The sequence below is a fragment of the Pezoporus flaviventris genome, unplaced genomic scaffold, assembly GCF_033815535.1.
Source record: "Pezoporus flaviventris isolate CSIRO_AGI_PZ_B2104156 unplaced genomic scaffold, CSIRO_AGI_Pfla_v1 ptg000006l, whole genome shotgun sequence".
Taxonomy (NCBI): domain Eukaryota; kingdom Metazoa; phylum Chordata; class Aves; order Psittaciformes; family Psittacidae; genus Pezoporus; species Pezoporus flaviventris.
This window is the reverse complement of record NW_026892554.1, coordinates 6,036,025-6,060,152: the sequence shown is the minus strand read 5'-3', so window position 1 is coordinate 6,060,152 and position 24,128 is coordinate 6,036,025. Positions and strand designations below refer to the sequence as shown.

At 40.9% G+C, this 24,128-nt stretch overlaps 1 protein-coding gene across 2 annotated transcripts in view; it reads left to right on the top strand.

The window, feature by feature from the left end:
- MCTP2 (multiple C2 and transmembrane domain containing 2) overlaps positions 1-21,122 on the top strand; it is a 111,530-nt gene extending 90,408 nt beyond the window's left edge. For both annotated transcript variants that reach the window (XM_061446716.1, XM_061446717.1), the window contains 5 exons: positions 699-740; positions 11,281-11,390; positions 14,032-14,141; positions 16,123-16,220; positions 18,441-21,122. In XM_061446716.1, coding sequence (XP_061302700.1) covers positions 699-740; positions 11,281-11,390; positions 14,032-14,141; positions 16,123-16,220; positions 18,441-18,509 — 429 coding nt within the window. In that variant the 3' untranslated portion in view covers positions 18,510-21,122. The remainder of the gene's footprint in view (positions 1-698; positions 741-11,280; positions 11,391-14,031; positions 14,142-16,122; positions 16,221-18,440) is intronic.
- Positions 21,123-24,128: the final 3,006 nt, after the last annotated feature.

Genomic DNA, 24,128 nt, shown 5'->3' with positions numbered 1-24,128 from the left:
ATGTAATGCAGTGATTCAAATGTACCTAGTAAATAACCAAGAACTTAGAGGACCCTGTTAAAGGCTCAGATTATTAAATACCTGAATTGAAAGCCAAGTGCTCCTAATTTCAAGCCTTAGCCAAGTCTTTTGTTTCCCCTCCTACCTGTCAGCGTAAAAGTTAAAGGGAGAAAATAATGCTGCATAGAAATCTGACTGTGATTTGTGAGATTGATTATGTTCATCTGAATGTATTTTCTGAAGTCTAATGTTTCAGTAACGGCCCTAAAGGGAGGGAACAGTCATTGTAGCAGCAAAGATGGAACAAGTTGAGTATAGAGTCCTCAGCCTTGACATGCCAGCTGGTTCATTTGTCAGACTAAGAACAAAGCTGTTTACAGACATACATAAGTTGTCAGTGAATTTGAATGCCTGTTGCCTTCAAACTACTGGGTACAGCCACTAATGCTTTATTTAGACTTAAAATTTGTATAGGGTATTGCAGGCTTTGTTCCGGATACTGCAAAAAACCCAAAAAGTCCTTGAATACAAAATGTTATTTCTGAAAGGTGAAAGCAGTGGGGTTTTTGATGACTTGCAGTAGAAGTGAGAGAAAACTGTGTAATGAAATGTTGTGGGAGTATCAGAAGCTTTACAAATGTTGCCTGTCACTGAAAAATAAGTGTAGCATTTTGAAATGTGGACATCTGCTTTTGCAGGAGCTTATGGGCTTGGATGAAGATGAGGATGAAGATGATAAGGTAAGTGTATCTCACGATTGTGTTAGCTAGAATCAGAAGGAACGTGGGAGAGCACACACCCACCATCCTATTTCCATGAGATCTTCATGTATTATGTGTAGTAACTGGAAAAAACAATTGTTACTAGTTTGCTCACTGGCAAATTTGAAAATATGAAAAGATTGGTTTATGTAACATTCCATAGTGGTGTAATCTATGCGAGATCTCTGAACATTAACTGAATCTGAGCAGTCCCCACTTTGTGCTTGAAATCGTAACAGGCACGTGTATGTATGTGTACTGATAGGTGTGGGTAGGTGAGGGTATGGGTAGGGTATGGGTATGATGCGTATGGGTAGACAAGGTGTAAAGACACACATGAGTATGTAAAATCCTCCACCTGAATTTCTGGTGTTGGGTCACATTTTGTGCTAATGGCTTTCCCCAGAAGATTTGGCATTTTCATTTCTGTTGGCCAGAATTGGTGTAATACGTGGAGAACTGGTTAGAATTTTCTTAACATTTCTTTAAAAGCTTGGGGTTTGGTTCATTGGCTGAAATATAGAAAGAATTGGAATTGGCAAGGCCTGTTTTGTATTTTATTGGAGCATACTTACTCATTCTTCTCACTGTGAAAAATTCATTGGATTTTTTTTTCGAGTTTATCAAACCACAGTGACAAATGATAAAAGGATTAGAGGGCATGACATCTGAAGAAAGATTAAGAGAACTTAATGTATACAGCTTGAAAAAACATAAGTAAGTGAAGGAGGATCTGATAATCTATAAATACTTTAAAGCTAAAAGGTGAGGAATTATTTAACGAGCAACAGCATGCAGGGGAACATTAGCTGTTAGGAAGAAAATGTTCACAAGGCAATGTGAAACTTTCAAATTGCATACTAAGTTAATAGGACTCTTGAATATTCTATGTTTTAAAAGTGTTGCAGTGAAATTGTTGATCATTGAGAAGTAAATCAATACCACAGTTAGCAAGTGCACCTTAACTCTTCTCAGTTGAAGACACTAGAATTGAAGCTTCGCAGTCTAATTGATGGGGGGGTAGTTATTTAAGCTTAACAAGCTCTTCTATGGTTATGTTTTAATGAGAAACCAGAAATCCGTCAAAGTTATAAAGTGAATTTTAGCCAACCTAGTTGAATTACAGGTTTCGTGTTTAAATATTCCCATTTATAATTCACTCTCTGCATTGTAAAATTGGACAACTAAAAGGACCAATATCTGGGATTCACCAGAAGTTGTTAAATGAAAGTTGTACCTTTTCCAAAGGAACACTGTGCATCTCTAAAAGTCAATAATTTATATTCTGTGGGTACCCAAAATTAGACACCTGTAAATATTGAGCCTACATCTTATTTGTGTGATGCCTAAAGGTGTAACTTATTTGCTGGAACTAATCCCATTTTCTGTCTTCCTTTTTTCATATGCCTCTTTCTCATTTGCAAGTGCTGAGGTGAAAAAAAACAAGTTAAAATGTATTAAATAGGTATTTAATCCTCTGTTTCCTGTGCTGTGAAAGAGATTTATTGCTGCAAAGCCAAAATATTCTAGGTTACATTTACCCTGGATTTATCTCCAGTGGCTTTGGTTCTATCTATAAATACAACTGGGCCACTTAAATATGGATCTGATCGCTTTGAATTTTTGCCACGATACCCCTCCAGCCTCTCTCCCAAGGCAATTCCACTGTCATCCTCTTTCTTGGTTTCTTTTAACTAAGTATGCCAGTGTGGGAAAACTCCTGAGAGTCAATGTTGAGCTTTTCTCTACCATTTTGTAATCAGCATTGCCTCCATCTCTGTTTCCTGCATGCACTCTTGAAAATGGAAAGCTACTAGTACTGGCTAAAGCAGTAGACACCTCCAGCAGGCTTTCTCATCAAGATAGCACTTTATATCCCAACATTACAGCAATAATAATTCATAACTTGTATTAATTGATATACTAGTGTTATGGGTCTATGGAATCCTGACACAGAATTGCCAGGAGAGAGAATTGCCAGCCACTACATGTGTCCCATGACAAGTGCTGTGCAGCATGGCCTTAGTGTCTTCATCCTGTCCTGGGTATATTCCTGCTTTGCATCATTGATGGACCATGCTTGCACTGTGATGACTTGCATGTTTAAGTACATTAGGTTATTCCAAGTGACTTTTCCAAATCTGAGGGTGGTCAATGCTCTCGAGGGAGTGTAAGAAAAATGTGATTTTATGACATTATCTCATAGCAATGCCAACATTTAAACAGACAATTATACTTTAGAAAGAAGTCTGTGTATTTTTTTTCCTCCCTAATACAAGAGCTCCTAAAGTTGGAATCTGCTAGTTGGGTTGTGGTATACAAGGTCACTGTTTCTGTTTCCTATCATCGTGCTGTATCAAAATACTCACACACATAGCCTTTCTGGGTTCTGCTGCATGTTAGACATAACAGGCCATGCTTCTGGGAATTGTAACACACGCTCTAACAGATGAACTGTTTACAAATTAGAAATACACAGACACTTAGTTCAAAAACCCAAGAGCAGATTAACTCCCCCCACCTAAACTATCTGTCTTAAATGACAGGGCTTAATTGCCAACTCCCCCTTTCTTTCCCCCTCTGCCCTCCCCAAATACCAGCATGGAGAACTGCAAAAGATAAGAGAGCTCTGTCCCTTTGGCACAAGCTCTTCGGTGGATGAATGCCTTCTCGGATTTGTGCCATCTTGGACATGGAGTTCAGGCTGCATCTTGTCGGCTCTGGGGTCTGTCAAGCTGTCTGAATAAGGATTGTTTTAAAATTACATCACCAAAACATCTTTTGCCTGCCAGTAGGAAGGTATAGACAAGTTACATGTAGCTCAGTGCAAATTGTTTGATTGTTGACCGTGTCTATTTATTTTACTCCTTTTTTTTTCCTTTTTTGACAATGACTGTATAGCTTCAAGAGCAGGCAGCTACCCTGGTTAATGAGTGTGTCATAGCACCCGGCTTTAAAGAGTCTTCTGATGATCTTAAGTTGTATGGATAAAAGCTTTCTTCTCTTCCCAACCAGATAAAACTTAAATGATTGCTAATTCCAGGTCTAGTAACTGAATCAAAGGAAAATCAGAGAAAGAAACTAAATCGACAACAATTCCTGTTGTGTTTTGAGGGGTATTTTTTTGTGTGTTTCCGTGTTTGTTTGGTTTTGGGTTTTTTGGATGGTCTCAATCCAGTGGTGAGCCAACATAGCCCTGCTTGGCTAATGGGATGTAATAGGGAAGTATCAGACAACACCGTGGCTTTAAGCCAAGTTATCTGGCAACTTCCAAGAAATGTTTAATATCTCATGTATTGGAAAAAAGAACAGTGGGAAAAATCCCCCCCCAAAAAATCCAATGTTTCTTATGTAGGAAATTCTCTGTCAAAAATAGGGACAAAAAAATATACAAAGTTTTATGAACACGATTCAGAAAGACTCCAGCCAAACAAATTACAGTCAAATTCATCCAGTAGCAAACAGCTGACATTTTCCATTGGAGTTAGATTCAGCATGTGGAAACCTTCCGTATGGATCTTATTTGTACGGGTGGATTACGATGAAAATTGCATTAATTTTCTCCACTGTAAAGGTCAGTAATTGAAACATGAACCAAGAGTCTATTGTGTAAGATGCTATATCCCCATACTTAGGAAAGGTCATCAAGACAATATCATCTCATTGTTTTCTTCCCTGGAAGTATAAATAATTTCATTAGTTTTTTTCTTTTTCTCTTCAATACAACAATTGCAGTATAGCATTTCAACATCTCCCGTTAAGACTGCTGAAGAGACATGATGATAAAGACTTGAAAATACCCCATGGTGCACAGGGTATGTTCAGACTAGCAAGGGCTCTCCACAAAAGAAGCCCCAAGGTGTGTGTTTGTGTAGGCGTGGACTCCCTTAAATTGCTGTTCTTTCTTCGTTTGGCTTTTTGTGGCTTCTCGCTGCTTGCTTCTGTGAACATATTCAGAGACTGTGAATATGTTAGTGATGGAGAAGCTGAAGGGATGGGTTCTGCTACTTGCCAGAGCTATGCTTGGTTCAGAGCTGGAGGATGTGACACTTCTAAGCACACATAATCATCCGGTCTTGCAACCATCTTGACTGAAGTGTAATGCAAGTTTCCAGGTATCACTTAAGATGCAATTACAGCTTCTGTTTTTTCCAGGCTTCTTATTAACCCTATCAAACTTGTTAATACAGAGTGCAGGGGTTTCTCTGGTTGTGCTTCGTTCTTTGCTTGGGAGCCTCCTGCATCAAGAAACTGGAGGATAAATGGTCTGTTGTTAATTCTTATACTGCAGCATTGTTTAGGACTGCTCTTATCCATAGACATCGCAGACATTGTCACAGTCCTTGTCTCAGCATATTGACCTAGCAATTCATAGGTTTAGAAGTGATGGGAGAGAGATGCTGAAAGGAGGGACTTGCAGAGGACTTTTAGATATCTTGGGGACTGTGGTATGGTTCTCCTTACATAGAAACCTTAGCAGCCCTATGGCAGTCTAAAATTCTTCCTCTGGAGGTAGGTAAACCAACACCATAGCTTCTGTATGTCCCTGAAGAAACATTAAGTAGTAGGAGTAGGCAGGTCACTGGATCAAGCACACAAACCTCATCAAGTTCTTGGAACTCCTAAGGGACAACTATGTAAAATGTTAAAATTTATTTTGAATTGTCCAGAAGTATGAATAGATCTATCTTTCTCTTGTACCCAAATTGCTAAAGACCATTACCTAGATTGTAGACGACGATCCAGTAGTTTAATTCTAATCACCATGTGATTGTTCTTAGGTCTCTCGTGTATTTCCAGGAGAAAGCACTTATTTTGACCCTTTTGTTTTCTTTCACCTTTTGTTTTTTAAATCAAAGATTTACTGATGACTTTATATTTCCATTCAGGCTTCTTTTTTGTTGCTCCTTATGTTCCTCACCTAGTGGTGTTTTATTCTGTTGAGACTACCAGTATTGCTTTAAAATCTGTAGCAATGCCACCCGACTTTGGATTACTTTACATGTCTGTGAAAATGTGAGCAAGTACAGAAAATGCCTCTTAACCTCCCCCCACCCCTACATTTCATGCCTGTGTAGAGAGAAAGCAACAGAGTTAATGACCTAAACCTCTCCACATAAGTTTGTTTATGGGCTGGGCTTAGAAGAGTTTTGCTGGTGTCTTGTACACGGATGAGATTCATCTCATGTAAGCAAAGAAAGTGTAAGCATTGCTGAACAAGGCGTGAAGTGGTCATCTCTGCCTTTTAGCCGGTGTTCCCCTAGCCTTAGCTGTAGGATGATGTGCCATTGCTTTTGAAACGCGTCCTTTTAAGGCCGATGGTGCTCTCCTTCGTAACATCAATCCGAAGTGATTCAATTGGCTCTGGTGGAATTATTCCAGATTTCACACCTTTTTAACTGAGAGCATAAATTGACCCGTATGTGTTGCATTTCCTCTATTTGGTAATTATTTCAAGTACGTGCAGATTCACTCAATTTCCACAGCCAGGCAGGCACATTTGCAGCATGGTGTTAATAAACAAAAAGATCCTGTGATGCACAGTTTCAGGCCTGCAGGAGGCAATTGCTGAGAGTTTGGCAGCCATCCTCTCCGGGTACCCATCCTCCTGGAAGCTCCGAGAAGGTCTCCTTGCCACGCAGCAGACGCTGCAGCACAGGGCAAGACAGTGACTCAGCAAGGCAGATTGCTGGGTTCCTTCCAGCTGCCTTTGGCTCCCATCAGAGGCAGGATCCAGTTCAAGGTTGCTGTGGTGACTGTTTTCAAAGCTCTGCCTGGAATTCATTTTAGCTACCAAGAGACTGTCTGTCACTCCATGGCTGCCACCTCCCACAAGAGCTTCATTCTGCTGCTAGACTGAAGCTGTTAGTGAAGGGTTCCCTGCAGACAATAGAACTCAGTGGTCTGCTGCTTATAGCCAACAAAATCTATTTGGTTTCAGAAGTCCTTCATCAAGGAGTATTTTGGCCTTAAGATGTTGCTTTGGCCCAGGTTTTGCTGGACACTGGTAAGGTCAGAGTTGTGTAGTCTAGCACAGAGCAAGCTGTAAGTTAAATCCAATTTCAGCTAAGTCTGCCTTTCTCTAAACCACAGCATGTTTGGTTTGTTTTAAAAACCAAAACCCAACAGAATAACAGTGGGGCAGAGACATGCATGCCCGAACTTTTTTCCTTTTTTTACCCTTTCCATCAATCTTGTTTGTTGCTAATGCACTGGGGAGTTCATATCTGGTATGTGGGACGAATCCTGGTAAAACATTGCCCTAATGTGCTTGCAGCAGCAGTGGTGGGATAATGAGAATAGCTACTGTAAAAATCCAACCTAATCCTGAAAGTTAGGCCAGCCTAGGGCTGGGCATTGAATTCCTTTGAATTCCTGAATATTCAAGATTTTAATTCCTTAGCTGTCTGTATCCTGTTTTCTTCCTCCTTTTGCATTAATTGGTATTTATTTTTTCTCCTCCCCTTTTCCTCATCCTTGCCCCCAAGTGTTGCTCAGCTTTGTATATTGAGTTTCCCTTGGCACGCCAGAGATCTGCTGATGAATACCACTTGTCTGAAAAGTCACATAGATTTCTTTCTGTGCAAGTGTTTTATGCGAAATCCAAGTGAGCAAGTATTTAGAACTTGTTCATGGCTTCAAGCATCAGTTTTTAGTTGTATGCAGTTGATATTGGAAGCATACATCAGAAATACACTTAGAGAACAATGTTAAAAATTGTCTGTGCGTTTGGAGTGTTGCTTACTGGTTTGGATGTATCCGGCGGAAAAATATCTGAAGGACAGATTGGAAAAATAGGGAACAGCTTTTGGTAAGGATGAAGGCTATTAATCATTGAAACAAATGATCACAAGAAGTTAGAAAATCTCCACCATCCAAGTTTTCAATTCGGTAACAAATGCTCTTTTAGAGCAGAAGTAGTAACTAGCATTACTTGGTCTTTGAAAAACAGACAGTCTTTGCTTTCAGGCTCTCCCTCTGTAGATCTTGTGATTTTTCCCTTCCAAGCCCAGTTCTCAGAAAGAGAGCACACCAATCATGAATTGCCATGTTAATGCTCAAGATGTCCTCTCCTGGCCCGCCCCACATTTCATACGCTTTTAAAGTCTGTGGTGTAGGAATTACCTCAATTTTGGGGTAGTGAGGCAGATTCTTCTGCAACTGTCCCTGAATGTCTGGCAGCGGCATAACACAAAGCCATAGTAACCCTTTGAGTGCATTTATGTGTACTGTTTATTAGCTGTTACGTATTTCAGAAATAGAAAAATCTAGAAGTACATTTCATTCAGTACAGCAGAGATTTGGTGTCTTCATTGCCAAATTTAAGTTGGTGTGCATTAGCTGGGCACAAAAGACTTAACTTCTGAATTTGCTGGGTGGTTGTTGTTTTATTCCCCTCTTCTCTGACATGCTTAACCTTTTTTTAAGTCCCCTTTTGTGGCTTTGTTCAGGCAATTAATGTAGAAATGAAGGTTTCTAAATCAGTATATGCAAGGAAGATTTAAAGTAACACACTGATTATATAATTAATTCTCAGTTGTAAACTTATTTTGATGGAGTTAATTCTTTCCCAGAGGCTGAAGACTAGTTCTGGTCCACCCACAGTGCTGTAATCACCTCAGAAATAAAGAAGCAAAAGGCCTTGAAGGAATGGACGTTTCACGACTGGTTTTAGGAAAAAAAATGCCAGAAACAGGCAGGATATTTTATTTTTGATTCAAGCAAAAGCTTCTGAGCTGTGATTTTAAACCATGGGTATCCAAATCCTGTTTTCAAGCAGCATAATATATCGAGTCCAAAAGATATCAGAAAGGAATGATACCTGAGGAGGAGGGAGAAAAATTGTCTGGATGATGGGACCTTGCACAGATGGGAAAGTGGAAGACATATTTAGGATTATTTATTACATCTTCCACAACTATGGAAATGTTCAAATATAGTTTTCTGTCTGAGAATTGCCCACTTACTAATAAATATGGACCTGTGGCTGTCCTCTTGATGGACTATTAACTCTTACTGCTTTCAACAGTGTTTTGTAAGGTGTCAGCTTCAGAAAGCATAAACAGCCCCCCAAAACCTAAATAACTTGGAAAATCCCATTTGCTGTACTTCATTTGTCTGCTTCTGTCTTGCTTAACCAGCGACCTAATCATCCTGTAGATGTGTTTAGACTGCAGGTTGCCAGAACAAAACAAATAACCAAAAAGCAAATAACAAAATACCCCAAATAAATAACAAAGAAAAGATCTCGACAGATTTCCAGGAGTTTCAAGTGATTCTGCATACATACTGTGGTGCGTACTGAATGGGCACTTGGTAGCCTATTTTACTCTCTAATAACTGATTTCATGTACAAGGCTTTCTAATCCTAGTCTATCTCTGTTTTTTCCATGGTTGGGCATATTTTGTATTATAAATTGAAAACATCTTTGTCTAGGTATGATTTTAGCATGCATGCTAGGTTAGAACGTGCATGCAATTGTCATTATATCCTGGGAACTTGTAGTTTCTGTTCTATTTGCTTAGTCTGCCCGGTGGCTGCAGCAGAAGTTATGTTGTCTTGGTTAAATTGCATTATCACCACATTTCTAAGCTCAATCGAAGACGTGTAAATGAAGTCAGCATGATGCAGATAGAGCTGACAGATGATCTTCCTTGCAGCTCTGGGTAGCAAGAGTAGGCTTGCCCTGGAATACCACTTTAGATAAAGTGTTTTCTTTACCCCTCTGAATTTGAATGGAATGAAATTCCCACTGGCTGGTTCTCCATGAACTGCTCCCCAGCTTCTACTTCCAAGTTTGGTGCAAAAAAGCCAGCTCTGGTTAAGGGACTGCTGTACCATTCTAGTGAGTGAATAGTTAAATATAATCTTAATGTGTCATTTAAATTTGAGCCTAACAAGGTTATAACTGGAGTTGTGTGAAAGTGACTTTTTGGTGCTATTTTCACATAAACTGACTATTTATTTATTTATTTTGTTCTGGGGTTATTTCACACCCCAAGGGTTTCATTTTTGTTGGTTGTTTTATTAATGTAAAAATACTCATTTTCGCACCCAAATGTGTGATTATTTAAAATGCTGCGTCTATTCATTGTGCACTCACTTGAAACCTAAAGGCAAATATTCAGATGTCTGGAGCTTGATAACTCCGGTGGATTTGGCTGGCTTTTTCATCTCCAAAATTACTGTGAAGAGAAATGGGCATTAAGCAATTCTAAAGGGTTACAAGCGCTGTAGTGCCATGTCTGCTTCTCAGCATCCAAGGATGGTTCCCACATTACTCCAGCACACAACGATGAGCGCAGTCCCCTGTCTCAGATGCACACAAGCCCTCTCACAGCATGGTAGTGCCAAAAGGCTGTAGGAATGAGCTTTGATCTCTCTGGCCCAGTGTGACTTTTAAGTAGCCTCTGACCCTCTTTCCTGCATGGAGAAATAGTGTGGGTTCACAGCACAGAAGCAGAGTGAATCTTCCCCTTACTCCTGCCCATCCTTTCCCCTGCCCCAGCCAGTGAGGACCACAGAGAACACAGATCCAATGTGCATTTTACCAGCATCTCCCCTCTCTGGGCACTGACTGGTTAAAATGCAGCTTAAAATGGCCTTTTTTTTTTTTTTCCTAAATTGAGCTGATTTTTTGAGTGTCTAAATGTGATTTAAAATCAGTGTCCAGGCCTCTGCATTTTGTAATAAGTGAATGTTTTGCTGATTTCTCACTAGAATATCTGCAACCACACCAATTTGCATGCCTGTATGTGTGTTAGATTGCTGGCAAAGAAATGCTGAATGCTGATAATTGTATACTGATTTCCAAGGCTGATTTAAGTAATTTTGATTTTTAATTCATTCTGTGCTTCCTTTTTATTTCTGCACATGTGTAGTAATGTCCTATAATGTTGTTGCCTAAAATAAGCAGTAAGAAATGAAGTTGTGAGATGGCTGCTGTAAAAGGAAAATGATTTTTTCCTTTGATTCTTCCCCCCCAGTAAAAGAATGGGTTTCTGTATACAGAATGTTCAAAAAATATTGTATTCGCTGTCTTGCTGCTAATCTATATACAGAAAACAGCATGGCTGATGGGAGTTTACAAAGCACAGAAAAGTGATATTTAGAAGTTCTGCACAGGAATATTTTTGTTCCTGAGAAGTCCTGAGCACCCAGCACTCCCTTACATGTCAGCTGGACTCAGGGGTGCTCAGCATCTCTTCTGGTTTGATATGAAACTGGGTTATTCACTGAAAGTCTGGTCTGAGGTGCTGCAGTAGGTTTGTGTTAAGTGATGATGAAATCTCTGCCTGTGTGTCTAAGGAAAGAAGAAATTACAGGGATCTGCATGTCTTCATGTTGATTGTATGTGATAAACCCAGAGTGTGTATTCTCTTCTTCCTTCACTGATACACTTGAGTTTATTGATGCATCCCCAGTACTGGGAATGTGACTTTCTTTACCTATCTGTGAACATGTTAGCAAATACAGAATGTATTACAAGTTTTGGTTTTCTTTTTTTTTTTTTGTTAGGAATCTGAGAAAAAGGGGTTAATTGAGAGAATCCACATGGTCCAAGAGATCATCATAGCTGTGCAAAGCATCCTAGAAGAAATAGCATCATTTGGAGAGAGGATTAAAAAGTAAGTGGGAATTTTTTCCTTGCTTAGCCACGATTTGCACAGCCAGGAGGATTAAGGTGGAGTGGATGTCATGCTTTGAAAATAACTGCAAGGTTATTTATCTGCAGCAGGAGAACGTGGCCAGTCCCACCACTGCTTCTTCCTTTAGAGTCTCTTATTCCAGAAACCTTTCCAAAGCATATAGTTATGGGCTCATAGAGCGGTTTGGATTGAAAGGGACCTGAAAGTTCATCCAGTTCCAGCCCCTCTGCCACAGGCAGGCACAGCTTCCACTAGACCAGGCTGCTCCAAGCCCTGTCCAGTCTGGCCTCGAACACCGTCTGGGATGGGACAGCCAGAGTTTCTCTGGGCAGCCTGTGTCAGTGACTCACCACCATCACAGTAAAGAATTACTTCTTAATATCTTATCTAAACCTCCCTTTCAGTTTAAACCCATTTTGCCTTGTCCTACATGTCCTTGTAAAAAGGCCTTCTCCAGATTCCTTGTAGGCCCCTTTTAGGTATTATCTCCTTAGAAGAGGAGAAGCTTATGCTCTACTGATGTACTTATCACATTTGTCTAGATTTCTGGTCTTGTCTGGGATGGGATGGGGAGTCATGAATGCCCCATAAGGGAAAAATATTGCTTGAAGATGTGGGCGCAGAAGTATTTGGGCATTTCTTTTCATTTTCTTCATAGAAAGTAGGTAGGAATTGATGGTTGGCGTTGCCTTTCCCACGCCCTCTCCATGGTTACAGGAGGTTACCAGTCACTTATTTCCCTACCCAACACATTAGTGTTATTCTCTTTTTACCATTTTGAGCTGTCTGCTTCCTGCTGGTGCCACGAGGAAGACCAACGGGTTGCATAGGGAGGCCCATAGAGTATTCCTGACCTTAACAAAGGAGGGAGGTGAAGAGCCTAAAATATAAAGAAAATCCCACACACAAACACACACAAACTTTTATAGCTCAGTCTTAATTGACCCACATTGTTTTCTGTTTTGAACACAAAGTGATGGTTTGTGATCGAGCCACACTTTAATGAGGAGCTGGGTTCAAGCTAAAAATACAGCAAACGCATGTGCTGTGGTTCCACACTGGACACCCCAGCTGGGTAGAAGTGGCCCGAAGATGTATCCCAGTCTATGAACAGGGCACTGTTCTGCCCAGCTGCATAGCAGGAAGACTCACAGTGCTTAAGTACTATTAATTCTTATGTTCATTTTGGTAACAGTGGTCTTAAAGAACACATTGGGTATTAATGCAGATGCCCAATGTAATTTCAGAAGAATTCTGTTGTAACTCAACAGTAATGTACCGTTAACAAATTGCTACTGAAGTTTTTCTGTCAGTGACAGACTGAATTGTGCTGCAGTTTCCGTCTGTCACTCCAGTCATACAATCACAGGGAGTTTTAATAGTTTAACTGAATTGAGCTGTTTTGCTATTTTTTTCCTTTAACTTAAGCTACGTTGATTGATAACAGTGTGTCCTCTCCCACCTATCTTTAGTTAATATTTAATACATTTATTGAAGCTTAAAAGTGATTCTTTTAGCATCCTATTAATTCTATCTGTCAAGGGAAGTTTGTCTTATTTTAGAGCCTGATAAGTGGGTCCACATTCATTCTCTCTTCTTCCTACTCCCCATCACTGTGATGTGATGAAGTTAACAGGCAGATTGTATTAAACAGACATGCTCAGATCTGTAAATTCTCCTGTGGACTAACTGGCATTCATGTAGTCCAGGTATCTCAATATTTGGTGCATGCTGTAGGGGTGTGTCTTATGGGGAACCAGGGGGATATAGTAACATCAAAGATGTGTTAGCAATAGCTGCTGAGCTTAAATCCATCATGGTCATAGAAATAAAGGGTCTGAGTGAAAAAAAGTCCCACTTTGTGCTATAATGCTGCAAAAGTCTGAAAGACTGTAGTATCTAAGCCCCTTGAGTGCTTCTCTTGGGAAAAATCTGATGCAGGCTGATGGTGTGCAGAAGCGTGGCTACTGCCAGCATACTTTAGCTTACCCAAGGCAGCCTCCTATATACAATGTAGTCAGGAGTTGCTGAAAACACAAGGAAACAGAAGCAGATATACGTGTGTTGAGAGGTTTATATAGAATATTATTTCCTAATATGATACAGAGAAATAAACTGCTCTTTTAAGGTTTAGCATATGTCATAATCAATCCATTACAAGTTGGTGGGGTTGAATTTGGCTGCCTGCCATGTCGTTCACTGACACGCATCCCATGTCATCTCCACTGTGGCCCAGTGGAGCCAGCTCAGATAGCTCACACTCGCAGTGTGGCCTCATCTCCAGATCAGATAATCCGCCCATGAATAATGGAGAGCTGACCGATGAGCAGAGATGTGTAACAAGTGCGACACGTATAAAGAAGAAACAAAAATGACCTGCTACATGCCTTACAAGTCCACTGAGCTCCCCAGAGACTTGATATCAGCCTCTTAGATATCTCCCTTAATGTGTTATAGCATCCTGATGCAGGAATCTGCATATCCACCTTCCAAAGAGACTGCAATTTAAGTGATCTGAATGCACTGAGCACTGCAAAGAGGTCGTTATTATTGGGTAGCAGAATACAAGCAATGTCCAAGAGCAGAAATGTTGAGAAGGATTTTTCCTTTTTCTTTACAGCACATTCAACTGGACGGTGCCTTTCCTCTCTGTCCTGGCCTGCTTGGTCCTGGCAGCAGCCACAGTTATTTTGTATTTCATACCACTGAGGTACATTGTTTTAATATGGGGTAAGTACTCCACTGTGTCTTATTTGTGTGCGATAAATAAGGTATAAATCTACAGAATGAAGTAAAACAAGCTTTAAATGACCTGTTAGACAATCAAGTGCTGTTGCTTAGAGGTAAATAAATATTCTATGAACTTCTTAAAATGGCCATTTCCCCTCCACCCCCCAGGTGATCCAATGATTTGCTTTTCTTAGGGTTCTTTATAAGTTTCCAAGAGCACCACAAGAGCATTAGCCTAGATGAACTAGTGTTGCTGTTCTGCAGGAGAGTAACTAGCTTCCTGGTGCTGGAGCCTCCCAGCTGGGAAATGGTAGGGAGTGGACAAGGTGTGTTTTGCAGAGCTGGACCCTGGAAGCCTTTTGGGTCTTAACTCTCCTGTACTCAGCCCTGGTGCAGTTCTGGGCTGTAGGGACCCCACATCACTGGGGCTCAGCCATCAGCTGCTGCCTTGGCTCTCATAGAGGCAGAAAAGGGAGGTGATGAGAAGGTGGAAGTACAAACAGCCGCTTTTGGGGAGGAAAAAAAAAAGAAATAAAGGATTAAAATAAAATAAAGGGCAAAAGGGAAAGAGAGAAATTGCTAGGAGTAGAAAGTTCAGTAACAAAATACTGCTGTGCTCGTGTGGAAGACATGGGGAGTACATAAAAACTATACATCCATTCAACATCATCTAGACTGACAGGGCCTTCAAATACAATACATGTTAAACAACTACCCTGTGGCAAGGCCTCAAAAGACCTTATGGTATTTTCTGTTTTTTAAAAATCAGGTACACAGAAAATTGTGTTGGCATTTTGCTACAAGTATATGGCTTAAAAGCTGAATCTCGGATGTGAAGCAGGTACATTTCCGAGAGAGGAGAATGCTGAAGCAGGCATCACATTTGAAATCACTTTCAGGGAAACTACTGGACAGGGGCATGATGGAATTGATTCCTGTATTATGATGCTCAGAGGCAAACAACATTTGATATTTTTTTGCTGTTCTTTAAAGTGGGTTAGCTGATTTCACCTATTAGGAAAGGAGCATTGTTCCTTTGCTCTTCTACCACCACACCTTTAGGTAACCACACTACCAGTTGCTATTTCTCAGTGGGGAAATGTTGGCAGTAGGATGTTAAGTGGCTGCATCGGCACAAAGGAAGAGCTGGGAAGGATGCTCAGGTCTCTCACTTGACCATCCCAGCCCATACAATTGAGGTGGTGCTGACTGAGGGCCTTTCCTCAAAGGGAGGAGAAGAGAAGACCTCATGAACACCACAGTAATATGAATGCTACACTCCCGTGGGTCTTCTGTCCAGATTAGAGACTACCTCTGATATCTGAAGCATAACTAAGTCAATGGAGACAGGGACCTCTGTTGCTGCACTTAATAAGCCAAATTACTTACCCTAAAACCCTAAAATAAAGTAAATCTTGCGGTAAGTTTTTACAGTTTCACACAGCATCATAATAGGCCGACTTGTCAAATCTGGTTCTGCAAAGAGAGGATAAGCTATGAGACATGGAGGGGATGGGAAGCTTTCATTTTCAGAAGAAAACGAAGGAAAAAAAGCCCTTATGCTGCCCAATTATTTTCAGAGCCCTCCAGTTCCCTGGGCAAGAGGAGAGGGAATGTCTTTGGTCATGGAGGACAGAAGATTTAACAGCATTCTCGGCTTTTAATTCACGTATTCTCTGCACAATACCCCCCAGAATAAATGCGTGCTGCAATCTCTTTTTGCCATGTTGTTGACAACAATCAATCCCCAAAGTAAAGAAATACCTTTATAAATAACATCCTCTACTTCCTCCAGGAGGCACTTGTGAATGATTCCACATGACAGGGAACATGTGCATGGCTTTAAGTCCAAGGCACTGTTTTCACACTGATTTTTACTTGTGAATTCCTCTTCCCTTTTTCACCTTGCCTGAATGATTTAGGAGGGAGGGATTAGAAAAGAGTTATATTATTTTGTTTGCCTTTTTTTTTTTTTTCCTAGGCATAAATAAATTTACTAAGAGGCTTAGAAATCCCTACGCCATCGACAATAATGAGCTACTAGATTTCCTCTCCAGGGTACCATCTGATGTTCAAAAGGTAGGTAATGAATGGCCACCGCCAACAGAGGCAACAAGCGGCACTGAGAGCGGCTGGTGCTGGGCTTGGGGACCATGATGCCAGTGCACTTTTGAGTAATGAAGATAAGGAATTGAGGAAAATCCACAAAGGTGGAAGGGGGGGAGGGTGTTAGAAGAGAGGGGAGCCAAAATCCTTTGTCAGAAGGATAAAATGATTGCAGAAAAATTATCCTGAAAAGACCTACTTTAAAATGATCTGGAAAATCACCCAGCGTGGTTACTGAACTGTGGTTTTCGTCACCTTTCTGCTCTGGTATTTGTATGGAAGGAAGGGGAAAATAGTCTCTTTGATAGAGATAACCATCCAAAAGGATTTGCTGAATTCTTCCTTTTCTCAAAAAAAGAGGCGTGGAGGGCATTATTTCTGTGACTTTGTGCTTGAGCTCCAGGCCTCCCTTGGACAATACTCTGCTCATCTTTTCCTTTAAAGATATCTTTGAGATGTGTATTAAAAACTCTGCAGTTGATCAGATCAATCTTCTACCATTATGGAATTATAAGTTTTAATCTAACCAGAGTCTGTCCTCCCTCAATTTCAGTCAAGTCTCTTCTATTTCTTTGAAACAACAACACTGTCTTAGTAATCTTGCCTATCTTCCTGGGAATTATTTGAACAATAAGTCCTTCAGAATGTCAGGATCTGTTTGTTTCTCTTGGAGGAAGGAAAATAGTCTTGCTGGGTAAAGAAGCCACAAAATATAAAGGATTCTTCCTTTTGTTTTAATCAGCTGGAATCTGTGTCCTCAGGCCCTGATCCTGATGCCCTGGATCCCACTTATGTTGTACCTTCCTCTGTGAATTGTGGTACTTTCACAGTGAGGTGCTGCTCATTGTGAATAAGGGGTTCACAGTTTTGCCTGTAGTGATTTTACTCTGTTGGAGACAGAAAAGTAATTGCTGACATGCAGTGTCGAGGCATCTGGTAGAGAAACAAGGTTGGAAAGGCTTCTGGTGACATTTATTTCAATAGGCTACCAGATTGGTTGGTCTTGATCTTGAGTGAAATCTCGCCATAGACTGGTGGGAGAGAAAAAAGCTAAATAGAAATGATCATAGAGACATTAAGCTTCAGCATGTTCTTTTATTTTTGTCATTACTGTTGTAAAGCATGCTGGACTTGCAGTGATGGTTTGCATATGCCCTTTTAGTGTTTATGCTTAAAGATAAGCTGCTTTTCTGTTTATGCTTTATTTAACATTTACATTTATAACATTTCCCTGAGTGGTTTCCATCATTTGGGGATCCCTTAAGCTTTCCAAGGAAAATAACTATTTTCTATGGGAGGAATGATAAAAGTTCCTAGGCTGGGACAAACCTTCTCAGAGTTTTCCACTAGTCCTAAAAATAGCGAGCTTATGTGACAGCCAGACGCTCATCCATGGCAGATCCCAAGTCCCTCTGTCTGCTTTTACATGCTATCAGTGTTTTATGTTTTTATTTTTCCGTGCTGTCAATGCATCATCATTTCACTGTGGTACTGCGATGAGTTAAGAAATTACCTCTGTCTGTGGTACAGCCATTTGTATACCACCCGCATGTGTTGGACAAAAGAGGAATGAAAAAGATGCAATGCTCAGCAGAAGTTGCCCCATGATTTCGATGGAAACGCTTTTCTGTAGAACAGATGATTTGGCGATTACACCATCCTTGTCAGTTTATAACACATGCTTTAACCATTATATTGTATATGGAATTGGTTTGAAAGGTGGAGGCAGCTTTGTCCAGGTTCTATTTGGGAAAATATTTTCCTTTCTCAAAATGATTGTGTCAGCATCCTGAGGTCTGTGGACGGTTTTAACAACTGTCATCTTGCTGTGTATTGAGATCCACTTGAAACTCCTGACAGAAGTTCATTAAATTTACAGGTTAATGCCAGAAAGATAAGAAAAAGACCTCCCAAACCAAACCCAAAAGATCTAGCCTACATTGCTGTAATCAGGTAGAACCCCATGTATCTCATTAGAGAAATCTGCTTTTAATATTTTTGTTTCAAGAAATGATGCATGACTTCTCAAATCCTTCCTGCAATTAATCCCCCATGTTCCTGTGTTTAGAAAATGATTCATTACTTTTGAACCTTCCTTAGTTTCCCTTGGTTTGTCCTCAGGGAGCCATTAACACACACTGCAGTGAGCTAGAGTTACCTAACTGCAAACGTCATGTCTGTTTGTTTTTACAGGTGCAGCATGCTGAATTGAAACCATACAGCAGCTCCAGTCCCATTAGGAAGAAGCGGAGCGCACTATAGGATGCAGTGTGATTTCAGAATGCAGCATCTCCCTCCGTACCCCCTACGCATGAACATGAGCTTCCCTCCTCCCCTTCTTGTTTCAGAACAACACTATAATCACTGCAACAGACTCACAGACTTTGGTTTTTGGGTTTGTTTTTTATTTGAAGATGTGTTTTTTTATAAACACCTATCTTGGGTTGTCCTTTTTGGGTTGCCTTTTGAGCATGGAGTTGCAGCCCCAAAAAGAGCAAGGTGGAATGTATGAACTAGTTTTTGGAGTGGGGAGGAGAATGGGAGAGGATGGTGCAACTGCACTGCTTTATTTTTTCCCTTTGGTTGCAGAAGCTGGATGTGGCAGCACTCCCTGTTTTATGTAGGAAGAGATAATTCCGCTTAGTGTAGCAGATCAGCTGAGCTGATGTGAGGAGATGCTCTGAACCAGTTTTTAACATATCCGACAGATTTAAGATATGAAAGCTATTCTTTTCGGAGTTAAATCACTGTGCCTAGGAAGGTTTAAGCTCTGAATTAACGAGTCTTTGATACCCATCTTCTGTTCAAGCAATGTACATTTTAAGAAGTTTTTTATCATAATTAGCAGAAAGAGTGAGGAGCTCCAACAATATCTCAGTATTTCATCCAGCACTTGTGGGGTTTTTTTCCCATTTTTTTCCTTCCCTCCCCCCCTTCTTTTTTTAAAGCCCACACTGTGTTTAACTCTTTGGCTACTGGAATCATCAGAGATCCATTGCTGGCAATGGAAGCATGAGAACCTTCTGCTGTAAAAGGATTAAGAGACTAGAAAAGCCTAACTCGCTGACCTGAACAGACTCTGTTGACTTGCCTTTTATAATTCCATCTCGTCAGATATTTTCAGCATAGCTGTTGTTTTCCTGTCTAAATCCAAAGGGGTCAACACTACACATCCAAGAGAAAAAACACTTTATAGCCTTAAAGAGACAAGTGTTTGTGCAGAAAGACAGCATAATACCTGAAAAAGCGGTTGTGCAATAGTGCAGACTTTGGTCCATCACTGATGTCTTGGACTCTTTCCTGGTAGCTCACCAGGAGAGGATCAGAAAGTGAAGTCATATGGAAACTGAGCAACGAAAAGACAGAAGAAAGGACCCCAATTTCTATTCTGAAGAGAATGTGATTTCTTGCTTGCTTACCAGTCTTTTGGCTACTGTGCTTCTGCTTTATAGAATTCAGATAACCAGCATTATTCATGTTGTTTGACAGGGGAAACAAACACAGAATCCTATGTAAACCTGCTTAATTTTGGTGAGAGTGTAGCCCTCAGTCCTTTAGGTGCTGTAGGACATCACTGGAGCAATTTGTCAGCACAATAAGTCAAGAGCTGAAGTGCTGCTTGTAGTTCCCAGGCAAGGATTGCCACCAGCATCACCTGGGGTAGTTCACAGTCCGAAGAAATAGAGAATCCTGAGGGACAGGTTTATGTTTAACAAAAGATGACTTTGGAATTCATGTAATTAAAGGTGAAACGAGTAAAACCTTGCTTATGGATCAGTGATCCAAATGGATTTGAGCTATGTGGTTCAGTAATTCAATCTTGTGGGCCTATTGCGTGAATTTGAAGATGGTGTATTAACACCAGAGTATCTTCCACTGGATTATTACTCAGATTCAGTGATTTTTCAAGAAGTTTCTTTTTCAAAGTAACAATCTGCACTTGCCTTTGAATGAGAAAGGCACGTTTCCTAGGCTCGATTGGAGAAGGAATGTATTTTGGTCATGCAAAGCTATGTGTAGCTGCGAGTGGAAAGGATAGAAAAAAGATTATCGTGGTTTAAAAGCCACAAAAACACCTCTTTGTCTGCACGTGTGCTTGTGTACCCATGCATATACAAAGTTGTGTATAAAGAAGAGTACATGTATAATGTATTTATAGGTGAGTGTGTGTGGGAAAATGGGTGAATATAGAAATTTAAAAGCCTTGAAGATGTTTATGAAAAATGCCAAAGATTCTGAAGCTTATCAACTTGCATCTGTTCTTCTTCATTTTGTATCTTTCCCGGCATGTCTCTCTGGCTGAGCCAGATCTCTGCATGATTTGATTTACTTCAAGTTAATGAAGCTGGTTGGAAAGAGCCTTGTAGAAATTACAAAATCTCCAGTAAATCTCCTTCTTGTGCATACAATAGATGTCCACGGACCCCTTTTGTTAAACCAGTTTCTCAATCTTCTCTGTAAACAATGCCTCATTGTCTCGCTTTAAACTATCATCTGGTTTATCATACTGAGGTCTTGTCATTTTGTAAGGACCGAAGTCAGACATATTTAAGTAGGCATGTGAGATCTGATCGTTTATTTGAGTGAAAACATTCCACTGCAGGAAAATTGTTTATTTATTCAAAAGTTGAGACTGATAATTTAATATTTTTTTCCCTATAGATTTTTCCATGTGGAACTGATTTCTCTTCAGGAGACAGGGTGATGTCTTTTCTTTTTAGTGTAGATATGTTGTATTTAAGAATGATTTGTGTTAGATTCTTATGCTGGAGGCATTCCAAATGAAGGGGTTTGGATGGTCCAGTACCTATATATGTTGTAATGAGCTTTTTCTTTTGATAAATGCTGTTTGAAATGCAATAAACATTTGAGGTTGAGCTGATGCTTTTAATTTATCTGTATTATGAGATACAGAATCATAAAATCATCGAATAGTTAGGGTTGGAAAGGACCTTAAGATCATCAAGTTCCAACTTCCCTGCCATGGGCAGGGACACCTCCCACTAAACCATGTCACCCAAGGCTCTGTCCAACCTGGCTTTGAACACCGCCAGGGATGGAGCATTCACAACCTCCTTGGGCAACCCATTCCAGTGCCTCACCACCCTCACAGTAAAGAACTTCTTCCTTATACCCAATCTAATCTTCCCCTGTTTAAGTTTGAACCCGTTACCCCTTGTCCTGTCACTACAGTCCCTAATGAAGAGTTCCTCCCCAGCATCGTTATAACCCCCCTTCAGATACTGGAAGGCTGCTATGAGGTCTCCACGCAGCCTTCTCTTCTCCAGGCTGAACAGCCCCAACTTTCTCAGCCTGTCTTCATACAGGAGGTGCTCCAGTCCCCTGATCATCCTTGTGGCCCTTCTCTGGACTTGTTCCAACAGTTCCATGTCCTTTTTATGTTGAGGACACCAGAACTGCACACAATACTCCAGGTGAGGTCTCAGAAGAGCAGAGTAGAGGGGCAGGATCACCTCCTTTGACCTGCTGGTCACGTTCCTTTTGATGCAGCTCAGGATACGGTTGCTTTCTGGGCTGCAAGCGCACACTGAAGCCGGCTCATGTTCATTTTCTCATCAGCCAACACCCCCAAGTCCTTCTCCACAGGGCTGCTCTGAATCTCTTCTCTGCCCAACCTGTAGCTGTGCCTGGGATTGCTCCGACCCAGGTGTAGGACCTTGCACTTGGCATGGTTAAACTCCCTACGATTGGCATCAGCCCACCTCACAAGCATGTCGAGGTCCCTCTGGATGGCATTCCTTCCCTCCAGGGTATCAACCGAACCACACAGCTTGGTGTCATCGGCAAATTTGGTGAGGGTGCACTCAGTCCCCCTGTCCATGTCACCAACAGAGATGTTGAACAACCATCATCAACAGATTCCTGCCCCCCTGATGGGTACCCAACCCTGGACGATTTTACTACCGATTGATGGGTTCCCGTTCTTTGCTAACTGCTTACTGTGCTATAATATTTTGTCTGACAAGGTGAGCAAGTACTTCACTTGGCAGTGTAACAACTGATGCTGGAGGCTCTTGAAATGGAGACTGTGCTGCAGCCAGAGAGGAGGTAAAGTCTTGTCCCACCTGCTTACAATTATTGAGTGGGGTTTCCTAGGCCCTACCTAAAGGAAAGGAGGGTTATGTGCCTTTACTGCACACTCCAGTCAAAATAACACTTTATTCAGGTTTTTCATTTGATTCTTAAAGTGAGATACAGCTGATGCATATTTCTGTGTGTCCTTTTGCCCATGCAGGTTATCCGGTTTTGCATTGTTAATCCATTCAGTGTATAGCATGGGAACAATAAACAAAGCTAGTAATTTCAGTGCAACAGTGACTGAAGTCTCCAAGACCAGAAGGTATTCCTAAATGTAAATCTAACTATGGGTCTATTGGATGACTGTGAGAGTGGTGAGACACTGGCACAGATTGCCCAGAGAAGCTGTGTCTAACCTACCCCTGACAGTGTTGAAGGCCGGGTTGGACAGGACTTGGAGCAACCTGGTCTAATGGAAGTCCATGGCATTGGTTGGACCTGGATGATTTTAAGGTCCCTTCCAACCCAAACCATTCTGTGATTCTACAGAATCATGGAGATACTGGAATATGAATAAAAAAGTAAGTGTGTAAATAACTGTATTTGACACGCGTAAATGCAATATGTACTCAGGTTTGCTCAAATATAAGCTGCTGCTGAAGGCTGGTTTCTTGAATAATCATAAATAAGACCGAGGACTCAGCTCCCCTATGGATCACTGTCAGTAAAGCTCAGTCATTGAAATGCACATTGTGGAAAGCAAGCGAACAACTGAATAAAGCAAAGCTGGTGGAAATGTCATGCACCTTTTATTTCCTCTGCTTGCAAAGCTCCGGTTTTAACCTTCAGCTGTAGCTGTTCCTCACTCTGCTTCCCCCCCAGTCCTCTCTTGGGCCACCCAGAAAGCAATGGAGAGCTCAAGCTCTGTCCTGCTGACCTGGGGCTCCCACCAGAGAACACTGCCCAGCAGACCTGCCACCCCAAACCCATTTGCTTGGAAAAGGGAAAGCATTCTTTCCCTAGAAATTAGACTGCTGCTGCTAATTCACTGCCTGGGGTAAGAGTCTTAACTCCCTGATTTGGGCTGTCCCACTAGCAAACAGAGGCTCGCCGTTTAATTTCCTGTACTCTACATGGGGCTATGTTTTATTTTACTTTTTTTAATTTGGAGGGCCTGATCCTGCAAGCATTCCCACAAATAGAACTGGGGTTATTTTCCCATCAGACTGGTAGGTTCACACCAGGAAGGAATTTGGCATGTCTTGCGTGTTAAGAAAAAAAATCAACAAAATACATTCTAATCAAACCCTAACCTTTAGATTTCCCATCCTTTAAACTAAGCTGATAGACTGTTTGAGAAACATTAGCTTTGACTTCAGAGACTGTGGCATGTGTTAGAAGTGAATCCTGTTCTGACTAAATATTGTACATGTATTTTATCTGTAAAGCTACATGTGTCAGGACTCTGGTGCATTTGCCCCTTCAAATCACACAGAGACATGATAAGAATATCTGCTGTTCAGCATCCTTAAAAGCTAGCACCTCGGAAGAAAGCTGAGATATTATAAATGATTGTTAATCTGCTTTGTTGCAGATGGAGTGTTTTTAGTTGTTCTCAAATTGGGGTAAATTAAGCCAGGTGAAATCCCATCATTTTGGGACAGTCTGCCTGGCAGTTTATCACTGGGGAAGACCCTCAGCAGCAGCAGTGATTACATACTTCAAAGGCCATGTGAGCAAAAGATACGTTTATGATGAATGTAAATATTCACAAGCATTTAGAAATAATGTTGGAGTTAAAAAACCAGCCTCTTGAGATTATAGTGTTTTTAATCTACTTCA